Here is a 22,462-nt window from a genome sequence, read left to right as displayed (position 1 = left end):
CCAAAGGTGCATCAACAAAGTATTGAGCAAAGGTTGTGATTTCTTTTTAATTAAATTTGCAAAAATCTCAAAAAACATTTTACATGTTGTCATTATGGGGTATTGTGTGTAGAATTTTGAGGACAAAAATGAATTTATTCCATTTTGGAATAAGGCTGCAACATAACAAAATGTGGATAAAGTGAAGCGTTGTGAATACTTTCCGGATGTACTGTACAAGTCGTCAGACATATTTGCCTGCTACTTGTAAACTTGACAGAAAATTGCTAAAAAATGTGCAGAATTAAGGAGGTGCATCTTGCTGGTGAGATTGCTCAAATAGCATACATTTTATGCTGCCTATCCAAGCAGTACATAACAAAGGTCCATATAAAACATACGTATTACTTTGTCACTACTTAATACTCAATTAAGGGACCCCAAAAATAATAAACATTTTGATAGGCCTTAATTATTGAACACATTTATTATATGGGAATAATGTAAAAAAAAAATATTATGTTTATCTTGAGGCTATATTAATTAACTTGTGGCACTTCAACTTGTGGCAGTTGTAGTGCCACAAGTTTGTAATATAATTGGTGTTACTACCACTAATTCATTAATGAATTAATATGGACCCAATTAACATAAAATATTGTTGCCTTCATAATTTTTAAATGTTATTATTTTTGAATATTATTGCCCCAATAATAAAATATTTAAATAATAATCTCTCATCAATATTTGTGTTATCTTTTGAGGCCCTTAATTAAGTATAAATTAGTGACACAGTAATACCTATTTGTAGTGTGGCTTTGCTATGTTCCGTCTGGACAGATAGCTCACAATGCATGTAGTCTGAGCAATCTCTCTGGCCTCAGCCATTTTCTGGCGAGTTTTCAGCGAGTTTCTGTCAAGTTTGCCCATTCTTACTTGCCGCAAATTGCTGAAACTCGCTTTCGATTTTCATGCTATACCTCAAAATCACATTTTATTACCTCTGGCGACTTTGAGTGGAAAGTGGGCAGAATCTTGCCTAAATTTCCAGAAAATTTAAACTCGCCAAAAGTTCACAATCTATCACATTCCACCCTGAATGCAGCAAAAATGAAATACAGGCATTATATGAGTGAGTATAACATATTCCTTCTTATATCATATTCCTATCATTACTGACAGCGTGATGTATTTGGTGCTATGCTTACAGTCTTTTCTGCAGTCTCTCGGCATCCGCTCTACCTTCTGTTCTCCTATATACATTTTTAAAGCCCTCCGGAGCAGGTCCCACATGGCTTTATAATGTATGATTTGTACAAAAACAACTTTCTAATACTGAGCAAATCTTTAACACATAGTGGGCCTGATTTTTGCATGCAACACGGAATGCACACGGTTAGCAAAATGCATATGTGTTCCGGGCTGCAGGTGCACCGTAAATCACTTGCAAGCAATTTTGAGTGCTACGCATTTCGGTCACATCCAGAATTGCGTCCACATTACGGGCGACTCTGAATTAGTCCCAGAGACTCTTTGGGCTCATGCTGAGTTGGACGGCGCTTGCATGTATTCCGCATCAAAATGCTCCCTGGAAAAAGGAGTATAATCATTTGCAGAGCCGGCCGTCCACATCAATGAGGGGCGTATTTATAATGGGTGTAGGGTGTGCGGGGAACACGGGCCCCTGGGTCCAGGGGGGCCCCGCACCGCACACCCCGCACCCATAGTATAACTTACCTCTCTGGAGTCCCACGTCGGCACGGAGGTCCGGCGCTGTAAAGACGACTGGAAAATGACTGCCACGGCCATTTTCCCGTCATTTGTGCATGCGCAGTACAGGGAAAATGGCCACCGCGGCCATTTTCCCGGTGACCTGCGCATTCTGTATAGACTGGGAGCACTATAGTGCCCAGAGTCTATAACTCCGGCACTGGCCGCGCACAGCTCAGTGCGCTGCCGGCCGCCGGACAATGCTAAAATTACAATACACAATTCATTCCCAATACAGTACATACTTGGACAGTATTATTAATAACAAAAAAAGTCACATTCACCATGTAAAATAAACTATGACACAAAGGTAAAATGAAAGTTTTTATTGCAATAAATACAAATACATGATAGGCGAGGGCAGTATAAGTGTACAAGCTGAGTTGTAAGGGGTATTTTAGGGGCACGGTATGTTTTACGGACATCGTAGTGTCGAACACGGCATGCCGACCCGATAGTAATGTGATTTACAGTACTGTAACCATGTAGGTATCAAAATGTAAACATGAAGGTAAAGTGTAATGTTTAAAGTTTTAATGTCCATATGGTTTGAAAGCTTGAAATCTCATTATTACTGGGTACTACAGGAGGGACCACATCCACCCAGGTCCACCCACCAGTGCCATAACAGGACTCTATGCTGCCCTGTGCCCACAGGAGTGACAATATCCACCCAGGTCCATCCACCAGTGCCATAACAGGACTCTATGCTGCCCCCTAAACTCATGATGTTATGCCTAGGGGGCGGGGCCATTCCTCCGGTAAGTCGAGCACTGCCCAGAGTGGCCAACCGGCTCTGCAGAGTGCCGTTCCAGGCACCCTGCAAGCCACATTCAGGTACCATGTGGCAGTAATGGTGCCACCCACAGAGCCCTGTGCTCTGTACTGTAGCAAAGCTCGCACAACACTAGTTCATACTTGCCTACCCTCCCGATTCGGCCGGGAGCCTCTTGAAAATCGTGTGCCGCTCCAGACCCCTCCGACCCCCCGTTTTAACAAGAGAGACTCCTGCAGCGGGATGGGGGTGGTGGAGAAGTGATTCATTTTGCATCATTTTGGCCCCGCCCCCTGTTTCACAATTGCCATGTGGTCACGCCCCCCGCTCCACCAACAGATATTAGTAATCTGTACTGCCCTGCACTGGTAACAATCCTACCACCCACCATCCCATGCAGGTATTGCCTGAAGTTCAGCACACAAATCCATGCATTCAGACCTATCAAATAAAGACTTGGACCTTGTTTTTCTTGGACCATATATCTGACCTCTACCTATGTCCTTACAAATTATTAGTTAAAAAAAACAATCAGGAGTTTGATTAGGACAGGGACTTGATCTTTTGTTCATAACACCATCTGTAGAACTCTTAAGATGTGAGCGGATTGCAAAAGATCTTTATGTTGCCCACATGCTGCAATATGGCAACCGGATTTGGGCAATTGGCCAAATATTGCATCAAGTGCAGTCTAAATCGAAGAGATCATTTGCTAAATTGAGAGAGGAAATTAAGTCACCACTGTGTGCTAAAGGCGTAAGGGATCCAGCCGCTACGAGCGTGACCAAATTGATGATTGTAGTGTTCACCCAGAATAAGGGGGTCATCATCTGACCATATTTTCTGTCCTGACAGATAATGCTCCTGCCAATTTATTTATAGGTCCAACGTATCTCTCCAAAGAATTTAAGTTTGTTACTTTGGACATTTCTTCACTTTGTAATCAGCCTTAACAGGAGACATATCACATTTAAATGTAGTCTAAATCATCTCATGGAAAGGTCATCGAAAAGAAAATATAAAATAGTACATCCTCTGATGAAATTCCTTTAGATGGACTAAAACGCACACAAGGACCATTATGCTATGTGATTACCTTTAATAAAGTTTACTCACATTAATCCTTCACCTCTATAGTAATGCGTCACTGCTATAGTAAGACATTCCACTCCCTCCCCTTTCCCTCCCTCGCCCGTGTTGTAACACATTCAACATTCCCCTCCCTCACCTATGTACAAATACAATCCCTCCCTCACACCTGAAGTAACACATTACCCTTAATCACACCTGTAGTAATGTATTCCCCTCATTCACCTCTGTAGTAACACATTACCACAGCTCACCCCTGCAGTAACACATTCCACTCCCTCGCAGGTGTTGTAACACATCTCTTCCATCACCCCGTAGGTTGTCTGTCGCTCCTCCATATCTTTCTGCTGGTTCAATTGATCTGGGGGAACAACGAATGATCCCATGCAGTGCTATGCGCGCGCGAGGGGGGGAGCATAATATCAGGCAGTTGGGCACCAGAACGCTCCGTGTGTGGGGACCAACCGATATGTAAGCCGTTTCATTGCTAGGTGCATATCGCACCATGTATGGGGGCCTTAACATAAATTGTAATTTATAGCTCCCCGTTTGGCTGCTGATGAAAGTACCTTGTTTACTTGAAATCAGCAAAGCGATCATCATTTTAATGTTTGATGCAGAATTCTGTAAATGCGCATGCTTAGACATTATATACTTTATTACATCATTTTTACATCATCATTATTTTGTTTGGATATCCACTAATTAATAAGAATATTTTAAAATAACAACACTAAAGTTCACTGACTTGTGCGTGGATTGATGTAAAGATTTGCAAAATCACAGTACCCTCCGGCTCACCTTGCAGACAGGTAAATTCTCTTGCCACAGGAATGCCTGCTCTCTTTACCATTCAGGAAGTGTCTCCTTAATGTGGGAGGCCCCTGGGCATTCTTGGAGAGCAGGGAAAATGTATAAGATACATGATGGAGAAATATTATTAAACAGAAAAAAGGAGAAGAAGACTTTTGTTTGGGGGCACTCTTGTCAGTATTTAAAATGTAACTTTTATTAGATCCTATCATGATCAGACCCAAATGTCAGCATAATTTTTTTTATTAATGTTGAAGTTTGTGTCTGAACGTGATCTAACTAAGGTTAAGTTTTAAATACTGACAAGGGTGCCCCCAAACAAAAGAGTCTTCTTCTCTCCTTTTTTTAGTTATGTCATTTTTTTTACTCTAGGGGAGCATCGCCGGAGATATATCTGAGTTACTGTCTCTAGAAATATTTATCATTGCAGATGGAGTAATTACTGGTTATATGATTATCACACATGTCTCGTGTCCCCAATACAATGTTTGGAGAAATATTATTATCATCACTTTATTCCCAGTGCCTTCCTTAATGCCTGTACTACATCTCTGTTTCTCAGGCTGTAAATAATGGGGTTTAACATGGGGGTCATGATAGAGTACACTACAGCCACCACCTTGACATCTTTGTTCATGGCATACGTGGTTAACGGCCAGATGTAGCTGAAAGTCCCACTACCGTAGTACAGAACCACCACTGTGAAATGAGAGGCGCAAGTAGAGAAGGTCTTAAAGCGTCCTCGGCTGGAGCTAATCTTTGTAATCGCTTCAATGATCCTGCCATAGCTTACCATGATAAAAGTTGGTGGCCCTATCCCAGTGATAATTACAACAATAAAAAATATTGCTTCAGCAAGCCGTTTGTCAGAACAAGACAACTTAAAGAGAGGAGTGACGTCGCAGAAGAAATGTTCCACTATGTTGGGACCACAGAAATCAAGATGGGAGATGGAAAAAGCTTGGGCTGCTGAGTTCCCAAGACCACACGCTAAGCAAGCTAAGACCATTTTGAACCTGACCTCTCTACTCATAATAATCATGTAGTTGAGTGGGAAGCAGATAGCCACGTATCTATCATAGGCCATCGCTGCCAGAAGGTAGCACTCGGCAACCACAAAGAACTGGAAAAACGAGAGCTGGGTGACACATTCGGAGTAGAGGATGGACTTCTGGGCAGTGCACAGTATGAACAGGAGCTTGGGGACAGTTATAGAGGAAAGGATGATATCTATGATGGAAAGGTTGGCCAAGAAGAAGTACATTGGGGTGTGCAGTCGCTGGTCCGAGGAAATCAGAGCTAGAATCATTATGTTACCAATCACAGTGATCAGGTAAAAGAAGAGGATGACGAGGAAGAGGAGAAGCTGAGGTTCTTCGGATTCAGATAACCCAACAAGCAGGAATACGGACACAGAGGACTTGTTTTCCCGGCCAAGTATTGCCATTGGGTCACTGTTGATCTGAAAGATGGAAAGAAACGTTATAAGTATATTATCCCTCTATTAAAAGTGAACAGTTGAATTATTTAAAGCCTGTAAGTTCCTATATCATAACAGGAATTTGTGCTCTCTGTACATTTTCATTTTAGGCTCAGAGAGGCTCCTTATTTTTGTTTTTCAGTGTATCTAGAATGTATGTATTTTGTTTCTACAACACACAAACATTCAGTCAATGCGGCAAGGGGACAGTTGGACAACTTTTAATATTTTATAAAGTCACCATCATCTATGTATATCATGGAAATATCTTAAAAATGAACACAGTGGAATCTGGAGACAATGACGACTCAGTGATTAAGGGGTCTATGTACTAAGTCTTATGGTGCATACACACGGTCAGACTTAGCAGGACGAGATAAACGATAACGATATTGTTTATTGTTAGATCATTTATATCGTTAATTTTTTAGCCCTTTCCAACCCCCAAACGACGGACGATGCGCGGGCACGGACGGTCAATAACGATAAAGACCATCGCCCGTGCATGCAGTCCAACCTGGTCGATATCGCCTAGGTTACTATAGGGATCCACGATCGTTGATCGCGGGTCGTTTAGTCGTTTGAGGGTTGGTGCTGTGCTGGATGCTCGATAACGATCATCCAGCACATGCAGGACGATCAGACAACGATATCTTTATCGTTGTCTGATCTGACCGTGTGTATGCACCATTATGCTGCATACACACGGGATGATTTTCCTGAATGAGATGAACGATAACGATATCGTCCAACAATAAATCATTCATATTGTTAATTTTTATGCAGTGAACGATTGACCAATGATGCGCGTTCCCGCATGAACGATAACGATATCTATGGTCGACCGTACATGCAGGCCAACTTGGACAATTTTGTCAAGATTTGCCTGTAAAGAGATCACTTCACTGAAATATCTATCATAGATATCTATCAGTGTGTACACCCAATGTCTATCATAGATATCTATCAGTGTGTACACCCAATGTCTATCATATATATCTATCACTGTGTACACCCGATGTCTATCATAGATATCTATCAGTGTGTACACCCAATGTCTATCATATATATCTATCAGTATGTACACCCAAAGTCTATCGTAGATATCTATCAGTGTGTACACCCAATGTCTATCATAGATATCTATCAGTGTGTACACCCAATGTCTATCATAGATATCTATCAGTGTGTACACCCAATGTCTATCATAGATATCTATCAGTGTGTACACCCAATGTCTATCATAGATATCTATCAGTGTGTACACCCAATGTCTATCATATATATATCAGTGTGTACACCCAATGTCTATCATAGATATCTATCAGTGTGTACACCCAATGTCTATCATAGATATCTATCAGTGTGTACACCCAATGTCTATCATAGATATCTATCAGTGTGTACACCCAATGTCTATCATAGATATCTATCAGTGTGTACACCCAATGTCTATCATACATATCTATCAGTGTGTACACCCAATGTCTATCATAGATATCTATCAGTGTGTACACCCAATGTCTATCATAGATATCTATCAGTGTGTACACCCAATGTCTATCATAGATATCTATCAGTGTGTACACCCAATGTCTATCATAGATATCTATCAGTGTGTACACCCAATGTCTATCATAGATATCTATCAGTGTGTACACCCAATGTCTATCATAGATATCTATCAGTGTGTACACCCAATGTCTATCATATATATATCAGTGTGTACACCCAATGTCTATCATAGATATCTATCAGTGTGTACACCCAATGTCTATCATAGATATCTATCAGTGTGTACACCCAATGTCTATCATAGATATCTATCAGTGTGTACACCCAATGTCTATCATAGATATCTATCAGTGTGTACACCCTAGGGGCAGCTGGGGCTGTTTGCAGCTAGGGTTAAAAACACCAAGTGTTAAATGCACAAAGTGTGATTACATAACAGTTAATCAAACATTTATCCTGCATGAATATGGACTAATCATCTGTTTATTTCATTTCATCCCTCAGGTATGTGACTGTCTCATCTTGCTTATTGCACCGATATTCTGCATAGAACCTCATGCTTGCAATCGTGTGTGGATTCAAATGTATGTGACTGTCTCATCTTGCTTATTGCACCGATATTCTGCATAGAACCTCATGCTTGCAATTGTGTGTGGATTCAAATGTATGTGACTGTCTCATCTTGCTTATTGCACCGATATTCTGCATAGAACCTCATGCTTGCAATCGTGTGTGGATTCAAATGTATGTGACTGTCTCATCTTGCTTATTGCACCGATATTCTGCATGGAACCTCATGCTTGCAATCGTGTGTGGATTCAAATGTATGTGACTGTATCTCTTGCATAGTTTTTTTTTTTTTTTTCTCTTCCTGTATAGTCTGTATTGGTCAGTGAAGCATAGTTTATGGTATATATCTGGCCTGGTTTTTGCTCCAACTCAGAGCAAGTTATCTCCTTTGATCAGCAAGCCAATTGAGTCAGTTGTAGCCTGTCTTAATCAAGGGATACCACTCCTTATATTCAGTCTAGGGGCAGCTGGGGCTGTTTGCAGCTGGGGTTAAAAACACCAAGTGTTAAAGGCACAAAGTGTGATTACATAACAGTTAATCAAACAGTTGAACAAACATTGACCAACATCTAAGGTTATTTCAGATTAAGATACCATTACTTAAAATTTGTCTAAAAAAAACAAACCTAAAACTCACCATGTACTACACATTTCTTTTTTTCAAATCCCTCCTTTGTATTTTCTCTAAGGATATAACATCCCTAACTCTCCCTGCATCTCCCCTCTCTGGGCACACTGCCGCCCTATTGAGTCACTCACCTCCTCTAAAAACTAATGAGATTTCTTTTCATCAAAAATTGACTATTACAGCCTCATTGTGTCACTATAAAATTTTTTTACACACCTACAACTATATCTACTTCTCCATTCTTCTGCTTTTATTATCTGGTGACATATCACCAAATCCAGGCCCCACACACATACATACAGCGGATATACTATGGAATAAATATCCTGCAAACCTCAGATGTCTCCCATCACCCTCCAAATCAATAAATGTGCCTTATAGAATTCACACTTGATCACAACTTATTATTTTACATCTGAACATCTCTTTACAATAACTACTTTCACCAATTTCTACATTTACCTGAGACTGCTGGTTTATACGTTAACCAAACTCTCTAAATAGCCCTTGATGAAGTGGCTTCAGCCACCCGTCAGACTTCACGTAAACTGATATAACAGCCATGGCTTTCCACAGACACCCACATATACTGTCACATACACTGATATAACAGCCATGGCTTTCCACAGACACCTACATATACTGTCACATACACTGATATAACAGCCATGGCTTTCCACAGACACCTACATATACTGTCACATACACTGATATAACAGCCATGGCTTTCCACAGACACCTACATATACTATCACATACACTGATATAACAGCCATGGCTTTCCACAGACACCTACATATACTGTCACATACACTGATATAACAGCCATGGCTTTCCACAGACACCTACATATACTGTCACATACACTGATATAACAGCCATGGCTTTCCACAGACACCTACAAAAACTGCCTCTTAAAGTAGAATGTCAGTGGCATAAATCTTAATTCAAATGACTTCCACACATACTGTAAAATAGGAATCCACCCATCTGTCATCCTAACCCTCTGTCCCGTGCTCACTGTCTACCCCATCCGTGTCACCCCTGTCTGTTTGCCCATCCCCTCTAGAATGTAAGCTCTCACGAGCAGGGCCCTCTTTCCTCTTGTGCTTATTCTTTCTTTACTTATATTATCTGCTCTATACTCAAAAGCACCTAACCCGTGACTTTTGCCATCCTGCTACTGTTGCAGCAGTGTTTATATACCATGTACTTGTATTGCATTGTCTTAAACTGTATGACACTGTTTTCTTGTTCTGCTCAACTGTCTATGTACTATGTACTATGTCTATGTACTATGTTTGTGCACTATGTTTATGTACTATGTAAGGCGCTGCGGAATCCTTGTGGCGCCATATAAATAAAGGATAATAATAATAATAATATATATCTATCAGTGTGTACACCCAATGTCTATCATAGAATCTATCAGTGTGTACACCCGATGTCTATCATAGATATCTATCAGTGTGTACACCCAATGTCTATCATATATATGTATCAGTGTGTACACCCAATGTCTATCATATATATGTATCAGTGTGTACACCCAATGTCTATCATATATATCTGTCAGTGTGTACACCCAATGTCTATCATATATATCTATCAGTGTGTACACCCAATGTCTATCATAGATATCTATCAGTGTGTGTACACCCAATGTCTATCATAGATATCTATCAGTGTGTACACCCAATGTCTATCATAGATATCTATCAGTGTTTACACCCAATGTCTATCCTAGATATCTATCAGTGTGTACACCCAATGTCTATCATAGATATCTATCAGTGTGTACACCCAATGTCTATCATATATATGTATCAGTGTGTACACCCAATGTCTATCATATATATCTATCAGTGTGTACACCCAATGTCTATCATATATATCTATCAGTGTGTACACCCAATGTCTATCATAGATATCTATCAGTGTGTGTACACCCAATGTCTATCATAGATATCTATCAGTGTGTACACCCAATGTCTATCATAGATATCTATCAGTGTGTACACCCAATGTCTATCATAGATATCTATCAGTGTTTTCACCCAATGTCTATCATAGATATCTATCAGTGTGTACACCCAATGTCTATCATATATATGTATCAGTGTGTACACCCAATGTCTATCATATATATCTATCAGTGTGTACACCCAATGTCTATCATATATATCTATCAGTGTGTACACCCAATATCTATCATAGATATCTATCAGTGTGTGTACACCCAATGTCTATCATAGATATCTATCAGTGTGTACACCCAATGTCTATCATAGATATCTATCAGTGTTTACACCCAATGTCTATCATAGATATCTATCAGTGTGTACACCCAATGTCTATCATAGATATCTATCAGTGTGTACACCCAAAATCGTTTGCCCTGCTCTACAGAAAATTGGAGGGAAATCTATCAGCGATATCTTTGGTTGTGCAGGTTGTACAAACAAGCCCTTATAGATGATAATTCTCTTTTAGAGATATTTAGGGACCCATTTATCAATGATTTCATTTGCAATATGATCTAGGCACGATAATAATATGATAGTTGCAGTATGTGATCATATCGGCCAAATGTATGAAAAGCACCCGAAGGGACAGGGGCTCCGACAGGAGTCTGTCCCTACGATGTGCTTCACTCCTGTGCTAGGACTCTTCCGCATGTGCATGCATGGTCTACACATACGACCATTGCCGGGGAGGGTTACGGAAGTATTAACATTTTAAATTTAAATACAGAGCTTATTGTGTATTATTTTGGAAAGCCTAATATCGGTTTATACTATATACAAACTTTATTTTATTATATATATTGTATTTTGATATAATTAATTTATAAAGCAATCAGGAAAGGAGGACACATTCATGAATATATAAAAGGTACATTATCACAATACCTAGAATATTAATATATTACCCAGCATTACATTGACCAGGGCAGCACTAGCTTGTTGTAAATGTGGCATCTATCACAGGTCAGACGAGAAGCAGCACCTAATATTTATTGTAAATCACTTTACTATGTGTAAGAAAATGCAATAAGTTGCTTGGAATAAAAGATACACTGTATATATTAACAATGCATACATTTATCAATTTTATTTTGTTTATTTATTTATTATTACAGTTCATTGTTCATACATCTATTTTTATGTTCTCATTTAAAGGCATATTTATAAAAAAAAATCTGGATATCCATCAAAAATGGTGGATACCCATTTACTAAATCAAAAGCAGCCTGCCTTAGGTTTTTAGTTTTTTTTTAGGTTATTAACTTTAAGAAAATAAATAAAGGAGCAATTTGCTCTTGGAACAAACTATGTTGCAATGTAAGGGATGCAAATACATTTGTCTTTTTATTTTATTGCATGTAGGGAAAATATTGGCTGCTATTGCATTTACCAAACAAATACTGGGCAGTTTAGTTTTTACACTGATATTTAGAATTAAGCTAGAACATGCCACTTCCCACTTATAAATCGCTATGCACATTTTAAATCTGCCCCAAATTGAACCTTTTTTTGTTAATTTTTTTTTTTACTTGCTCCAACTTGAGTCAGGCCCAGCACAATTATTTGAGAAACAAAAAGTGTATTCTCCGGCACTATTTACTAATGGTCGATTTTAATTTAACTAGATTAACTTAATTGATCAAAATCAATATTGCGTTTCTTGTGCTAAATTACACATTTACTAACAAACTATTTTTGATTTTTTCATTAGTAATAGTATTAGTATATGTGTGATTTAGCCCCAGAAACACAACATCGATGTTTATTGATTCTAAATCGATCAAAATCATTTCAAATTAACCTTTGATATATATACCCCATAGAACCTAATTTCACTAAGTATACCACTAAGTTATATGAGGTCCTTTTGAACCCTAAAATTCAGTTATCAGACTATAGTGCCAGAGAATACACTTTTTGTTTCTCATGGAGGTTCTATTCTCTTTGGCTGCGGCTGAGATTATTCCTAAATGTTAATAATAACTTTAATAAGTACATTATTGGTGCCGATCAGTATGTATCTACATAGTATTTTGATCACATTTTTATATTGCCTAGTGTGGTAAGAAGAGGTAATATGAAGAAATCATAAACTTTACACACACATAGCAGCCAAAACAAAAGTTGCAATTCATAACTTGGCAAAAAATCCTGCTCCAGAGCGCTCTTGACCTCAGACTGGGGCGACGGTTTATCTTTCAGCAGGACAACGACCCTAAGCACACAGCCAATATATCAAAGCAGTGGCTTCAGGACAACTCTGTGAATGTCCTTGAGTGGCCCAGCCAGAGCCCAGACTTGAATCCGATTGAACATCTCTGGAGAGATTTGAAAACAGCTGTGCACTGACGCTTCCCATCCAACCTGATGGAGCTTGAGAGGTGCTGCAAAGAGGAATGGGCGAAACTGCCCAAAGATAGGTGTGCCAAGCTTGTGGCATCATATTCAAAAATACTTAAGGGCTGTAATTGCTGCCAAAGGTGCATCAACAAAGTATTGTGAATACTTATGTACATGTGATTTATTTTTAGTTAAATTTGCAAAAATCTCAAAAAAACTTTTTACACGTTGTCATTATGGGGTATTGTGTGTAGAATTTTGAGGACAAAAATGAATTTATTCCATGTTGGAATAAGGCTGTAACATAACAAAATGTGGATAAAGTGAAGCGTTGTGAATACTTTCCGGATGTACTGTACAAGTCGTCAGACATATTTGCCTGCTACTTGTAAACTTGACATAAAATTGCCAAAAAATGTGCAGAATTAAGTAGGTGCCTCTTGCTGGTGAGATTGCTTACATTTTATGCTGCCTGTCCAAAGGTCCATATAAAACATACGTATTACTTTGACACTACTTAATACTCAATTAAGGGGCCTTAATTATTTAACAAATTTATTATTGTGGAATAATGTAAAAAATATATTATTTTTATCATGAGGCTATATTAATTAACTTGTGGCAGTTGTAGCCAGAAGTTTGAAATATAATTACTGTTACTACCACTAATTCATTAATGAATTAATATGGACCCAATTAACATAAAATATTGTTGTCGCCATAATTTTTAAATGTTATTATTTTTGAATATTATTGCCCCAATAATAAAATATTCAAATAATAATCTCTCATCAATATTTGTGTTATGTTTTGAGGCCCTTAATTAAGTATAAATTAGTGACACAGTAATACCTATTTGTAGTGTGGCTTTGCTATGTTCCGTCTGGACAGATAGCTCACAATGCATGTAGTCTGAGCAATCTCTCTGGCCTCAGCCATTTTCTGGAAAGTTTTCAGCGAGTTTCTGTCAAGTTTGCCCATTCTTACTTGCTGCAAATCGCTGAAACTCGCTCTCGATTTTCATGCTATACCTCAAAATCACATTTTATTACCTGTGGCGACTTTGAATGGAAAGTGGGCAGAATCTTGCCTAAATTTCCAGAAAATTTAAACTCGCCAAAAGTTCACGATCTATCACATTCCACCCTGAATGCAGCAAAAATGAAATACAGGCATTATATGAGTGAGTATAACATATTCCTTCTTATATCATATTCCTATCATTACTGACAGCGTGATGTATTTGGTGCTATACTTACAGTCCCTTCTGCAGTCTCTCGGCATCCGCTCTACCTTCTGTTCTCCTATATACAATTTTAAAGCCCTCCGGAGCAGGTCCCACATGGCTTTATAATGTATGATTTGTACAAAAACAACTTTCTAATACTGAGCAAATCTTTAACACATAGTGGGCCCGATTTTTGCATGCAACACGGAATGCAGACGGTTAGCAAAATGCATATGTGTTCCGGGCACAGGTGCACCGTAAATCACTTACAAGCAATTCTAAGTGCTACGCATTTCGGTCACATCCAGAATTGCGTCCACATTACAGACGATTTTAAATTAATCCCAGAGACTCTTTGGGCTCATGCTGAGTTGGACGGCGCTTGCATGTATTCCGCATCAAAATGCTCCCTGGAAAAAGGAGTATAATCGTTTGCAGAGCCGGCCGTCCACGTCAGGGGCGTATTTATAATGGGTGTAGGGTGTGCGGGGAACACGGGCCCCTGGGTCCAGGGGGGCCCCGCACCGCACACCCTGCACCCATAGTATAACTTACCTCTCTGGGGTCCCATGTCGGCACGGGCGTCCGGCGCTGTAAAGACGACTGGAAAATGACTGCCACGGCCATTTTCCCGTCATTTGTGCATGCGCAGTACAGGGAAAATGGCCACCACAGCCATTTTCCCGGTGACCTGCGCATTCTCTATAGACTCTGGGAGCACTCTAGTGCCCAGAGTCTATAACTCCGGCGCTGGCCGTGCACAGCTCAGTGCGCTGCCGGCCACCGGACAGAAAGGAGGGTCCCGTGTCAGAGACTACACATGGGCCCCCTCCTCTCCAGAAACGCCCCTAAAATTACAATACACAATTCATTCCCAATACAGCACATGCTTGGACAGTATTATTAATAACAAAATAAGTCACATTCACCATGTAGAATAAACTATGACACAAAGGCAAAAAGTTTTTATTACAATTACAAATACATGATAGACGAGGGCAGTACCAGTGTACAAGCTGAGTTGTAAGGGGTATTTCAGGAGAACGGTATGTTTTGTGGACATCGGAGTATCGAACATGGCATGCTGACCCGATAGTAATGTGATTTACAGTACTGTAACCATGTAGGTATCAAAATGTAAACATGAAGGTAAAGTGTAATGTTTAAAGTTTTAATGTCCGTATGGTTAGAAAGTTTGAAATCTCATTATTACCGGGTACCACAGGAGGGACCACATCCACCCAGGTCCACCCACCAGTGCCATAACAGGACTCTATGCTGCCCTGTGCCTACAGGAGAGACCACATCCACCCAGGTCCACCCACCAGTGCAATTACAGGACTCTATGCTGCCCTGCGCCCACAGGAGTGACCACATCCACCCAGGCCCACCCACCAGTGCCACAACAGGACTCTATGCTGCCCTGTGCCCACAGGAGTGACCACATCCACCCAGGTCCACCCACCAGTGCCATAACAGGACTCTATGCTGCCCTGTGCCTACAGGAGAGACCACATCCACCCAGGTCCACCCACCAGTGCAATTACAGGACTCTATGCTGCCCTGCGCCCACAGGAGTGACCACATCCACCCAGGTGTACCCACCAGTGCCATAACAGGACTCTATGCTGCCCCCTAAACTCATGATGTTATGCCTAGGGGGCGGGGCCACCTCCTCCAGTAAGTCAAGCACTGCCCAGAGTGGCCAAGCGGCTCTGCAGTAGCTCTAGTCGCTGCAGAGTGCCGTTCCAGGCACCCTGCAAGCCACATTCAGGTACCATGTGGCAGTAATGGTGCCACCCACAGAGCCCTGTGCTCTGTACTGTGGCAAAGCTTGCACAACACTAGTTCATACTTGCCTACCTTCCCGATTCGGCCAGGAGCCTCCTGAAAATCGTGTGCCGCTCCAGACCTCCTGAAAAGGTAGGCAAGCTTCCCGACGGCCGCTGACCCCTCCAACCCCCCGCATTAACAAGAGAAACCCGCAGCGGGGGGTGGGGGGAGATGTGGAGACGTGATTCATGCTGAATCACGTCATTTTGGCCCCACCCCCTGCTTCACAATGCCGGTAATATCGGCATTGTATAGCAGGGCCAAAATGATGCGGTCGTGTGGTCACGCCCCCGGCTCAGCCAATAAATACAGGTAATCTGTACTAGCCTGCCATCTTGTGCTGGCCACGCCCACTTCTATGTTGATCTGGCTGCTCCCTCCCGGAAGAGGCAGCCAGAATATCGGCAACCCTGCACTAGTAACGACCCTGCCACCCGCCATCCCATGCAGATATTGCCTGAAGTTCAGAACGCACGGAATATCAGGCGGTCGGGTACCAGAACGCTCCGTGTGTGGGGACCAACCGATATGTCAGCCGTCACAGCCGTCGCATCGCTAGGTGCATATCGCACCGTGTATGGGGGCCTTAACATAAATTGTAATTTATAGCTCCCTGTTTGGCTGCTGATGAAAGTACCTTGTTTACTTGAAATCGGCAAAGTGATCATTATGTTAATGTTTGGTGCAGAATTCTGTAAATGCGCATGCTTAGACATTATATACTTTACTAAATCATTTTTACATCATCATTATTTTGTTTGGATATCCACTAATTAATAATATTTTAAAATAACAACACTAAAGTTCACTGACTTGGGCGTGGATTGATGTAAAGATTTGCAAAATCACAGTACCCTCCGGCTCACCTTGCAGACAGGTAAATTCTCTTCCTACAGGAATGCCTGCTCTCTTTACCATTCAGGAAGTGTCTCCTTAATGTGGGAGGCCCCTGGGCATTCTTGGAGAGCAGGGAAAATGTATAAGATACATGATGGAGAAATATTATTAAACAGAAAAAAGGAGAAGAAGACTTTTGTTTGGGGGCACTCTTGTCAGTATTTAAAATGTAACTTTTATTAGATCCTATCATGATCAGACCCAAATGTCAACATCATTTTTTTTATTAATGTTGAAGTTTGTGTCTGAACGTGATCTAACTAAGGTTAAGTTTTAAATACTGACAAGGGTGCCCCCAAACAAAAGAGTCTTCTCTCCTTTTTTTCGTTATGTAATTTTTTTTACTCTAAGGGAGCATCGCCGGAGATATATCTGAGTTACTGTCTCTAGAAATATTTATCATTGCTGATGGAGTAATTACCGGTTATATGATTATCACACGTCTCGTGTCCCCAATACAATGTTTGGAGAAATATTGTTATCATCCCTTTATTCCCAGTGCCTTCCTTAATGCCTGTACTACATCTCTGTTTCTCAGGCTGTAAATAATGGGGTTTAACATGGGGGTCATGATAGAGTACACTACAGCCACCACTTTGACATCTTTGTTCATGGCATACGTGGTTAACGGCCAGATGTAGCTGAAAGTCCCACTACCGTAGTACAGAACCACCACTGTGAAATGAGAGGCGCAAGTAGAGAAGGTCTTAAAGCGTCCTCGTCTGGAGCTAATCTTTGTAATCGCTTCAATGATCCGGCCATAGCTTACCAGGATAAAAGTCGGTGGCCCTATCCCAGTGATTATTACAGCGGTAAAAAATATTGCTTCAGCAAGCCGTTTGTCAGAACAAGACAACTTACAGAGAGGAGTGACGTCACAGAAGAAATGGTCCACTATGTTGGGACCACAGAAATCAAGATGGGAGATGGAAAATGCTTGGACTGCTGAGTGCCCAAGACCACACGCCCAGCAAGCCATAACCATTCTGAACCTGACCGCTCTACTCATAATAAGTGTGTAGTTGAGTGGGAAGCAGATAGCCACGTATCTATCATAGGCCATCGCTGCCAAAAGGTAGCACTCGATCACCACAAAGAACTGGAAAAAGAAGAGCTGGGTGACACATTCGGAGTAGAGGATGGACTTATGGGCAGTGCACAGTATGAACAGGAGCTTGGGGACAGTTATAGAGGAAAGGATGATGTCTATGATGGAAAGGTTGGCCAAGAAGAAGTACATTGGGGTGTGCAGTCGCTGGTCCGAGGAAATCAGAGCTAGAATCATTATGTTACCAATCACAGTGATCAGGTAAAAGAAGAGGATGACGAGGAAGAGGAGAAGCTGAGGTTCTTCGGATTCAGATAACCCAACAAGCAGGAATACGGACACAGAAGACTTGTTTTCCCTGCCAAGTATTGCCATTGGGTCACTGTTGATCTGAAAGATGGAAAGAAACGTTATAAGTATATTATCCCTAAATTAAAAGTGAACAGTTGAATTATTTAATGCCTGTAAGTTCCTATATCATAACAGGAATTTGTGCTCTCTGTACATTTTCATTTTAGGCTCAGAGAGGCTCCTTATTTTTGTTTTTTAGTGTATCTAGAATGTATGTATTTTTTTTCTACAAAACACAAACATTCAGTCAATGCGGCATGGGGACAGTTGGACAACTTTTAATATTTTATAAAGTCACCATCATCTATGTATATCATGGAAATATCTAAAAAATTAACACAGTGGAATCTGGAGACAATGACGACTCAGTAATTTAAGGGTCTATGTACTAAGGGCCTGATTCAGAGCCGGTTGCTATTTGCGCTCGCTCGTCCAGAAAATAGGGGTGGCTATTCAAATGAACCATTTGCTGTTTGCGGTCTGTTCAAACCTCTAGGTCTGAACGAGCGAACAAAACTTGCGGTCGTTTTTTGGGAAACTACGCCCCCTGGCCGCTCGCATCCTACGTCATGTCCGCTATTTATTAGATTAATCGAGTACATCGAACAGCGTATGAACTGCTCGCTATTCTTGTGGTTGGTGTTTGCTACCACAATTTTACGAGCAGTTCTGGCTAAAAAAAACCCCAGTGATGTGGTCAATGACGGTGCTGTATTAATTATGCACACCCATAAAACGCCCGTTTTGACCTTTAAGCACGCCTGCGTTCGGATCTCCACTCCCCGTTTTCAAGCACCTTCCCCTGTTACCACCCACATACGCCTCATCCTGTCACTCAAATTAGCAGGCATTCGCTATTTTGCGAGCACATGACGGACGCGGGCACGGATGGTCGATAACGATAACAACCATCGCCCGTACATGCAGCCCAACCTGGTCGATATCGAACAGGTTACTATAGGGACCCGCGATCGTTGATCGCGGGTTGTTTAGTCATTTGGGGGTTGGTGCTATGCTGGATGTATGATGAAGATTATCCAGCACATACAGGACGATCAGACAACGATATCTTTATCGTTGTCTGATCTGACCGTGTGTATGCACTATTATGCTGCATACACACGGGATGATTTTCCTGAATGATATGAACGATAATGATATTGTCCAACGATAAATCGTTCATATCATTAATTTTTATGCAGTGAACGATCGACCAATGATGCGCGTTCCCGCATGAACGATAACGATATATATCGTCGACTGTACATGCAGGCCAATTTGGACAATTTTGTCAAGATTTGCCTGTAAAGAGATCACTTCACTGAAATATCTATCATAGATATCTATCACTGTGTACAGTACACCCAATGTCTACCATAGATATCTATCAGTGTGTACACCCAATGTCTATCATAGAGACCTATCAGTGTGTACACCCAATGTCTATCATAGAGATCTATCAGTGTGTACACCCAATGTCTGTCATATATATCTATCAGTGTGTACACCCAATGTCTATCATAGATATCTATCAGTGTGTACACCCAATGTCTATCATAGATATCTATCAGTGTGTACACCCAATGTCTATCATAGGGATCTATCAGTGTGTATACCCAATGTCTATCATAGAGATCTATCAGTGTGTACACCCAATGTCTATCATAGATATTTATCAGTGTGTACACCCAATGTCTATCATAGAGATCTATCAGTGTGTACACCCAATGTCTATCATAGATATCTATCAGTGTGTACACCCAAAGTCTATCATACATATCTATCAGTGTGTACACCCAATGTCTATCATAGAGATCTATCAGTGTGTACACCCAATGTCTATCATAGATATCTATCAGTGTGTACACCTAATGTCTATCATATATATCTATCAGTGTGTACTCCCAATGTCTATCCTAGAGATCTATCAGTGTGTACACCCAATGTCTATCCTAGATATCTATCAGTGTGTACACCCAATGTCTATCATAGAGATCTATCCGTGTGTACACCCAATGTCTATAATAGAGAACTATCAGTGTGTACACCCAATGTCTATCATAGATATCTATCAGTGTGTACACCCAATGTCTATCATAGATATATATCAGTGTGTACACCCAATGTCTATCATAGAGATCTATCAGTGTGTACACCCAATGTCTATCATAGATATCTATCAGTGTGTACACCCAATGTCTATCATATATATCTATCAGTGTGTACACCCAATGTCTATCATATATATGTATCAGTGTGTACACCCAATGTCTATCATACATATCTATCAGTGTGTAGACGCAATGTCTATCATATATATCTATCAGTGTGTACACCCAATGTCTATCATAGATATATATCAGTGTGTACACCCAATGTCTATCATAGAGATCTATCAGTGTGTACACCCAATGTCTATCATAGATATCTATCAGTGTGTACACCCAATGTCTATCATATATATCTATCAGTGTGTACACCCAATGTCTATCATATATATGTATCAGTGTGTACACCCAATGTCTATCATACATATCTATCAGTGTGTAGACACAATGTCTATCATATATATCTATCAGTGTGTACACCCAATGTCTTTCATATATATCTATCAGTGTGTACATCCAATGTCTTTCATATATATCTATCAGTGTGTACACCCAATGTCTATCATAGAGATCTATCAGTGTGTACACCCAATGTCTATCATATATATCTATCAGTGTGTACACCCAATGTCTATCATACATATCTATCAGTGTGTACACCCAATGTCTATCATATATATCTATCAGTGTGTACACCCAATGTCTAACATATATATCTATCAGTGTGTACATCCAATGTCTATCATACATATCTATCAGAGTGTACACCCAATGTCTATCACAGATATCTATCAGTGTGTACACCCTATGTCTATCATACATATCTATCAGAGTGTACACCCAATGTCTATCACAGATATCTATCAGTGTGTACACCCAATGTCTATCATATATATCTATCAGTGTGTACACCCTATGTCTATCATATATATCTATCAGTGTGTACACCCTATGTCTATCATATATATGTATCAGTGTGTACACCCAATGTCTATCATATATATATCAGTGTGTACACCCAATGTCTATCATATATATCTATCAGTGTGTACACCCAATGTCTAACATATATATCTATCAGAGTGTACACCCAATGTCTATCATAGATATCTATCAGAGTGTACACCCAATGTCTATCACAGATATCTATCAGTGTGTACACCCAATGTCTATCATATATATCCATCAGTGTGTACACCCAAAATCGTTTGCCCGGCACTACAGAAAGTTGGAGGGAAATCTATCAGCTGTATCTTTGGTTGTGCAGGTTGTTCCGTGTGTATGCAGCATTAGAGAGAGATAAAGTACCAATCAATCAGCTCCTAACTGTCATTTTTCAAAGCACAGCCTGTAAAGTAATGGTTAGGAGCTGATTGGTTGGTACTTTATCTCTGTCAACTTTATCTCTCTCCAAGGCTTAGTACGTAGACCCCTTAAACTGTTGGTTTCACAGAAACACAACACTACTGAAGCAGTTGTCACTGGTAAGTGCAATGTGTTTTTTTTGCATACACTTAAGCGGTTTGGGTATGAAATCCCGGCTGTCGGGATGGTGCTGTTCACAATATATAAGAACGGCTGTTAAGTATTTTCTGTACCCCTACCCTATTCCTCCCTCCCTGGTGCCTAAACCTAACCCCTCCTCCTTAGAGCCTAAACCTAACCTCCCCAGCTCCGCACCCCAAACCTAACACCCCCTCCCCGGTGCCTAAACCTAACCTTCTCCCCCTACTGCCTAAACCTAACCTTCCCCTCCCCGCACCCTAATCCTAACACTCCCTCCCCAGTGCCTAACCCTAACCTTCCCTCTAATGCCTAACCCTAACCCCGCTACATAATGTTAACCTCCCCCTAACACCCTGATACTTACCTTTGGGATGCCAGCAGTTGGGATACTGGTGCCGGGATCCCAACCTGTTGGGATTTTGGTGCTGGCATTTAGACCGTCGGCATACCGCATGCCGGGATGCCGAATACATCCCCCCTTAAGCTAGTCTCCCATGTATCAAAC

The 22,462-nt window shown here is 40.7% G+C and overlaps 2 protein-coding genes across 2 annotated transcripts; both read right to left on the bottom strand.

The window, feature by feature from the left end:
- Positions 1–4,934: 4,934 nt before the first annotated feature.
- LOC148542315 (olfactory receptor 5A2-like) lies at positions 4,935–5,873 on the bottom strand. The gene has a single exon (XM_088469502.1). It carries the CDS (start codon positions 5,871–5,873, stop codon positions 4,935–4,937), a length of 939 nt encoding a protein of 312 aa, XP_088325628.1.
- Positions 5,874–17,425: 11,552 nt separating this feature from the next.
- On the bottom strand, positions 17,426–18,367 carry LOC148542314 (olfactory receptor 5A2-like). The gene has a single exon (XM_088469071.1). It carries the CDS (start codon positions 18,365–18,367, stop codon positions 17,426–17,428), a length of 942 nt encoding a protein of 313 aa, XP_088325197.1.
- Positions 18,368–22,462: the final 4,095 nt, after the last annotated feature.

The sequence above is a fragment of the Taudactylus pleione genome, unplaced genomic scaffold (assembly GCF_031769625.1).
Source record: "Taudactylus pleione unplaced genomic scaffold, aTauple2 ptg000013l, whole genome shotgun sequence".
Classification (NCBI taxonomy): Eukaryota; Metazoa; Chordata; class Amphibia; order Anura; family Myobatrachidae; genus Taudactylus; species Taudactylus pleione.
The sequence above is the reverse complement of the archived record's forward strand: the minus strand, read 5'-3'. Positions and strand labels throughout refer to the sequence as shown.